Genomic DNA, 7,966 nt, shown 5'->3' on the forward strand with positions numbered 1-7,966 from the left:
CACTGGTACCCTGTGACGAGCAACAATATTGCCTTATCATGGACATTAATATATATTTACCTTCTCCTTGTCGTGTGTATTGTGTATATTTATAAAGATATCTCTCACGTAAGTGAGTAATCGATATGTACATTAGGCCGGATTGTTTTTCAACTTTTTTCGAATTTTGATTAGGGCTAGTCGGAAAATGTTGAAATTTGCAAAAGAAATGACTAATCAAAATTTAATTTTCCTACGATATCATCTTTAAGTAGCAAATCTAGCTCAAAGTTTGAAAGAAGACAAAAGTTTTTGACTTCGTCAATAAAGATTTAAATACAGCATTAATAATTATATTGCATAAATATATTGTGATAGACATTATTTTAACCTATAAAAAAATATTAATAAAGTTTTTTTCTAAAGCTAGCCAAGAAAAAATATATAATAAAAAATTGATTTTTCCTTTTTGAATATGTAAAAAAATGATGCGCACTATACGTGGAACATTATATTTCCCTAAATTTTTCCTTTTTTTTTTTCATTAAGACAATTTTAGGAAAAAACTTTTTAAACAATTTTTATAGGTTAGAAAAAAGATCAACCATTTTTTGTAAAATAACATAGTGTCTATGTTCAAAAAATAAAGAGTTTTTGCCTTTTGATCGAGATGTGTGACCTAAAGATAAACTCGTAGGAAAATGAAATTTAGCATGGATAATTTTCATAGCATAGAACAAGTTTTCCACACTACTCGTAATCGAAATTCGTAAAAAGTTGAAAATCAAAGCCCTCTAACGTACATATCTTTTATATTTATAAAAGAGTGATAATGATTCTATTAATTCATATCGTTGATTAATTAATCTTTGGTCTCTTGTTCCATAAACACGAACCGTTATTTATTCATAGTATATAATAGACAATCTACTATGATTGATAATAAGTAATATTCGTATCTATTCACTCTTAATTTTCAAAGCCTCCAAGTTTTAAATAACAAAAACATAACAAAAAAAAATGAATTACGTACAGAATATCATGATATACAAAAGACTTTCAAGGATTAAATCAAGGCTATCAAGTTCTGTGTATGTTTGTATTTAATATACATACATATAATATATTAATTAAATCAAATATTATAAATAGTAACATGGTGGGAAGGTTACTCAATTCCTGGAAATTTGAAAACACAACTCGATTTAACAATTAGGGGTTGGATTTACAGACTTGGAATCGAGCCTATATTTTGATATTACATTTTTTCACTCGATATAAAGTACTCTTTTAAATATATTTTTGTTTTTTGGAAAAATCTTATTAATCAAGCAAAGTTTGTCTGTATGTTTGAAAAACAGTCGTAGGGTACACTCTATATAGTATTTTTATGATGTATACCGTATCTAGGAAATAAGAATGTAGTCATATTAATGACATATTGCAGGCGTGTGCATCTATAAAAGAAGTACTGTTTCTGTTTTTTATTGCTCTCTGATGTATATCATAATTAGAGTTGACATATTTGTAATACACCTAGAGACCTGATCCCAACCTCCTTGACTACATCTTTTAGGTGCATGTCGAGAGGAATACCCACCGTGTTCGTCATCCAAACTTGAGGCTCCCAATACCACTGTCACCCAGTACTGGGACGCCATGACAGAGGACTACATTTGCAGCGGGCGCCATGCATTTCGATTCCGCCTGGAAGCCATGATTGCCGCAAAGGCGGCTAGATTAAAGATTAACTGTGGTTAGACTTACATCTATTTATAGTATAAATTTTGTTGAAATTACAGGGAGCGGGGATCAAATTTTCCCCTACTTTAAACCTTGATAACTTGAAGACGACATTATTAAATAAAAAACTGGTTACCAAATAGGAAAGCTATTTTCGTCCGCTGACAATACATAGTTCAGTTAGCATCATATGAGGAGATAAAGAGCTATAAGTGGAACGAGGAGCTTTCGAGGTCCGCCGTAGTCATGACATTGGTTAATAATGGAGGTGAAATCTCCAATTCAACGATTGCTTCAACCTTAGGAGTGAATTTACGGACTGTTCAGCGTATCTGTAAGAAGATAGAGGACACCTGGGATGCTGATGCCACCATAAAGAGGGCACCCAAGGAGGAGGGCGCCGACAGGAAGGTCAGAGACACCGACTTTGTCGACAAGGTGAAGAAAATGGTTGAGGATGGCCCTACCAGGTCCATGAAGGCCGGAAACAGGCCCTGGGTGTGACAACAGGACTCAGCACCCTGCCATGTGTCCAAAATCTCCATGCAGTGGTTAACCGAGAACTGTTATGACGTCGTAACCAAGGATTTGTGGCCTCCTAACTCTCCCAACCTTAATCCTTTGGACTATTTTGTCTGGGGCTATGTCGAGAGACGTACCAACAGACACCAAGGCCAGCCGGATGGACTCCATCAAGGAGGTATTCGGCAACATGGACAATGAGATGGTCAAAAGAGCCTGCGGCCGGTTCAGAGGCCGTATTGAGGCCGTTATTGATGCCAACGGTGATTATATCGAATGAATGGCTACTTTATACCTATATGCTCGTCATAATTTTGATTTTCAATAAAAAAGTTAAGAAATGTATTTTTTCTGTTGTTTTTTGTAGAAAAATATTTTGGCGACAATTTGATCCCCGCTCCCTTTATATTTTTATAAATAAACTATATCTTTTGGAAGTTTCAAATTCAAAGTGCTCAGATTTTAATGGACTGCTCTATCTCTCCACACTTTGATACAAATAAGAGCTGTTGATATCCCTTTGATTGAACTCAAATTAGCTCTTGATACTAAACTGTAACCAATTCCAAAACAAATATACATAATTTGATAGTTATTTCATAGTTGGTTAGAAATGTTTCACCTTGTTTCTTTTTGGATGAAAGGTCGCAAGAGACACAATAAAATTAAAAAAAACGTGACATACATATAACTTATCAGACTTCACAACCAAGGAGTTTACCATTATTAGTCCTTGGTTTGTCATGAAACTATAAAAATACGTGGGTTAACAAAAAAAAAAATAATATTCATTTTTTTTGTTCATGGATCCCAAGGACTCTAACTAACTAAGGGGAGGGTGTGATTGTCCTCTAGTATTAATACGATATTATAGGAAGTATTATAATACTATTTTTTTTATTATTTTTGAAGGAACAAAGGATGATTCAAAAGATAGCGATGCTCAAGGTAACGAAAGCAACTCAACTACTCAGCCGACCTCGACGACAACTCCAAATCCTTCAAATACGTACTATCCACCAACTCCTGTTCGATCTACTAATTCTACTCCAACTATAAGTACAACAACGAGCCAAAGACCTATCGTTGATGGAAACACTCCAGGAAGCCCTCCGTCTCCCGTCTAAGAATCGGCCTGTTTTAATTATGCTTTGATGATGACGTTTAACAAATGTATGTTGTGTACAAGTTTTGATGTCTGTAGAACTTGCAACTTCTATTAAAGTACACTGTTGCAATTTATTCGTCTTAAAAGCCTTATTTATTTGCAACATTAGTAATTAACATCTTTGATAACATTTTGGTCTATTAATATTGATAATTTATGAGTAATGTACCACAGAGTATGTTTGATCAAATAGTCAAAAATTACACCGTTAATTTGCATCAAGGGTGTCTGTAGGATTATATATTTATAATTAGGTTATTTATAACTTGGTTATTCGACATAATCGAAAAAGTTTCAAAAATTAAAATTTTTGTTCGAATGACTTTTTTTTTTTTAGAATATAAATCCTTAAAATATATTTGACCTATTTTCGCGTAATTTTTTTTTATCCAACAAATTTTTTTCCCTTGTAAAAATCCTGAAACTCCCTCCCCCCTCCGAACACCCTTCTTTATATAGTGTTGGATGGGTTCCGGAACTATGTTTCTAATCAGTCTTTTCTCTCTCCCCCCTTTCAGTCGTTTGATCTAATCGGGCCAATATTTTCTTCAATTCAACACGACGTTACCTCCATAGCACAAAATATACATTGTATTTAATTCTCAGCTGTCGATAATTCTCCTTCTTTTTTGCTAATCAATGTTCTGGATGTTGATTGGTTTATATCGAATGAGGTCATTTTTAGCAAAGAACAATTCACAAAAATTATTGAACATAATTCCATATTTAGGAAGCAACCACCAAATGATTTTGGGCTTTTTTTCTCTTTCTTTTCGAATGAAAAATGGTGCGATACAATTAAGTATGTCAACTCTCCATGAATTAATTTTTGTTCCCTAGCCAGAACTGATGAAAATAATAAATGATGAACGCAAAATTAACTCAAGATCTTATTGTAAATCAATGTTCATATTATGATTGATAATTTATGTTCCCAACTATTTAAGAAACTACTTCAACAACTAATTTGATGTACTACTATGAGATTGATCAAGATTTGTCCTAGAACTAACAAAATTAGTTAGGAATGGGAGGGGGGGGGGCGGGAGTTGCTGTATTCTTTATTGTTTTTTTAGACCGATTCAACACTACTAATATATGGAAGATTCAATTATTGCAAAATTATCATTATATTTGTCATTCTTCTCTCATTTTTTTATTGCAACTTGTACAACATCACAACTTGTACAGAACCTGTACATATTTTGCATGCATATTTCTTAATAGCCCCGTATTTATACCTCATTTATAATAATGGTCAGAGATCCAAGTCAAATTATATTGTGTCCATACATATAATAGCCCTAATTAGACTAATTATCATTGTTACTTTATTCGTAATTATGTATGTATGTATGTATATCTCAACTCCAATAACTTTTTATGATAATGACAATTATCCTATGAGAGGTATACAAACACTTTAATTTTATTTATTTTAAAAAAAACAAAAAAAACTAATATCCTAAACCTCTCCCTTCATAATATTATAATCACACACTTTCTAAATCCATTTAATCTCATTTTTTAAACATCCTATGTAAAATAAGATACAAATTAGTGTTGTGTCCATACTTATTTATAACTGAAGTTGAGTTCGGGTCTGGTCCAGCTCAGTCCTAAAGCTTATAAAGTTCGGTCCATACTCCTTGATGACGTCACTCTACTCTATTCCTTCCTTTTTTTAATCAGTTCTACTCAAGGACGGATGTGACCGATCCTAAGAATGGACTGGACCGAATAAATAAGGACCCACACAACACTAACACATATAGTATGTTTGAACTTTGAAACTGTAATAATAAATATATATATATAAAGGTTTCTTTAGGGTTTCTCATTCCCCATGAAATTGTCTTTGAGTGGTATCCCGGGAAATTTTATAAATTTCCAAATTGTCTGAAAGCTTTTAAAAAAGTGGCAAAACGTGCCTGTCAGAGTAATTAGATTCATGCTCTTTGTGAAATCTTTTTTTGGAATGGATGACATCACTATATTATTTTTGATTATCTAGTTCTTTCTTCCCTTCGCTGAATTTACTTTGTTCATTTAGTTAAAAGTTTAAACTCATTGATGCAACATAGTTAGATTTTTTAGAGCAGGGATCGGCAACCCGCATCCTGCTCTTTCATCCTGATGCTACAGCTCTGGGATTGGATTAAGTAAACAGTCACCTTTCAGTTCAGTTTTGTTTGTTACATGTATAATTAGAATATGTGTGGGGATAACATAAAAGCAAGCTGGGATTTTTTTGATGAAACAGTGAAAAACGTATTATAAGTTTTTAATTCAATAAAAAAACCGAATAGGATTTTTTAAAGAGTCAAATAAAATATTAAACCACTGAAAAACTGTCCAACAAGTTTGTTTAAATTTGTACGTGAAAACAACATACACCAGTTCAGTCAATTTGATCGTGCGATAATTGAACTTTAAATCGAATTTTGATATCATCAATATAATCAATTTCAGGTGGTGAGGATTGTTCTTAAACAGCTAATCCCTTAGTTTTTTTCCTTAATCTCACAACGTGTATACTTTATACATTATTCTTTAAAAATAATTTTCACGTCACGACGTCTTAGTATCTTTTATGATCAGTGTTACCAAATAACCGATTTTTATCAGGTTCAGTTCACCTTTAAAACCGCGGCTCCTAAGGACTTAATCACTCTTTTGAATTAATATAAATTATATTTCTTATATCAACTGATACGTTTATTATACTGTTGAAATATTGAAAAAAAATATTCCAGCTTGCTTTTATGCTATCCCCACAAAATTATGTGTAACCTTTTAATTCTTTTAAAAAAATTAATTTGGCGTTTATTATTAGTTTTTTAAGAGTAAATCGCAAAGTTAAAATAAAAATAATAATTAAGCTAATAAATATTTCATGTTAAATGTCAAAACGTATTTGTGGTTCTCTCTATTGTCTTCACCATAGTAAACGGGTCCAAATGGCTCTTTGACTGTAAAAACTTGCCGATCCCTGTTATAGTCTAAAAATAAAACTGTACTGCTTCTCAACAAAGAGCAAGAAAACAATTCCTAACAAAAAAGTGAGTCAAAAGAAGTTCATAACGCAATTAGACTATTTTATCAGTATTGAAAGTGAGGATTTTTTTCTCGATTGATACGTCAGTCGCCTCTTTCCTTAGAGTCTCTTTAGACTAGTCACAAGAACCAATAGGACCGGTTCTAAAATTGGATTGGACTAGACCGAATATATATGGACCGATACTTCGTAGAGGTCCCCCTTTTTTTAATTCAGTAACCCGCTTCGACCTGCAACATACAATTCAAAGTTTAGTTTATTGAAATATATAATTATAATTTAATTGATTTTATTATGGAATAATTAAATACGGGAGTTTCTGAGGATTTCTTGTAAGTTTAAAACCCCAAGAGAGAAACCTTAAGAAGTATATATTGTTAAAGAATAATGTTAAATCTTAGAAATAATAAGATAATTTATTTCCAGTTTCCATCCACTTTCTAAATCAATGATGATTTCCTTAGATTTAGGAATTTACTTGCACTTCTCAGTCATAGTGATTTAAAATGCATGTCATATGAATGTATGTATACTTTTTTAGGCCAAAAAATAATTAATATATTATTAAGCTACTTACATATAATACAAAATTCATTCCTTTAATGATTTCCTTTCTTGGTGATGGATACAATGTTGTAACTCTAGACATCAACAGCTTATAATGTACTTATATTTTTGAAAGCTGTTGATTTGTCTTGCTTTTTAAAATATAAAACAATATATTGCTGTGAATATTTTCGTCTCTTGTAGATTTTTCCACCTTCTTATGGTTTTACATTATAAGTTCGAACAGAATATTTAGTCAGTGGAGTGGAACTTGTGGACCCAGGGGTCATTTTCCTCTCCCCCATTCCGATGAAGTCACCTTTATATAATCATCTCTCAACATACAAAAAATAAGAGGAGTCCACAGGAATATATTTGAGGGGGAGGGGGCTTGGTTTTTCGAAACATCATAAAAAACCACAGCTTTTCATAAAAAGATATTTTCTTTGAAAAACAATATCAAAAATTAAATTTTTGGGGAAAAAATTCCATAATAATTCATAGTTACTCACAAAAAAATGTAATGTTTGGAAAATCATTTCAAAAATTAAATTTTTTAATAAAAGTGTACAAAATTTTATGAAAAATGTTTAATTTTTCGGATAAAATTTTTTTAAATTAAATTTCAAATATCATTTTTTTTTAATTTCAAAAATCCACTGCTATTTACTGGAGAAAAAAATGTAATTTATTAATTTTTTTGTTAAAAAAATTCCAAAATCTATAGTTATTCACAAAAAACTAAATTTTATGGAAAAAAAATTCCATAATGGTTATTGAAAAATTTAATTGTTTGAATAAAATTTCTAATATTAAATTTTTGGAAAAAAAAAAAATTAGAGAATTTTATTGTTTTGGAAATTTGGATATTTTGGGGGTGCTACAGCCCTCTAGCCACTCCTTGCAGCCGTCCTTGCTAATACATTTATTTGTCTCTGCATTTATTTTGG

The 7,966-nt window shown here is 31.5% G+C and overlaps 1 protein-coding gene across 4 annotated transcripts in view; it reads left to right on the plus strand.

Moving 5' to 3' along the window:
- The window catches only part of LOC121114595 (uncharacterized), a 65,654-nt gene extending 60,418 nt beyond the window's left edge, over positions 1 to 5,236 (plus strand). For all 4 annotated transcript variants that reach the window (XM_071887141.1, XM_071887142.1, XM_040708602.2 and 1 more), the window contains exon 7: positions 3,157 to 5,236. In XM_071887141.1, coding sequence (XP_071743242.1) covers positions 3,157 to 3,371 — 215 coding nt within the window. In that variant the 3' untranslated portion in view covers positions 3,372 to 5,236. The remainder of the gene's footprint in view (positions 1 to 3,156) is intronic.
- Positions 5,237 to 7,966: the final 2,730 nt, after the last annotated feature.

The sequence above is a fragment of the Lepeophtheirus salmonis genome, chromosome 3, assembly GCF_016086655.4.
Source record: "Lepeophtheirus salmonis chromosome 3, UVic_Lsal_1.4, whole genome shotgun sequence".
Taxonomy (NCBI): domain Eukaryota; kingdom Metazoa; phylum Arthropoda; class Copepoda; order Siphonostomatoida; family Caligidae; genus Lepeophtheirus; species Lepeophtheirus salmonis.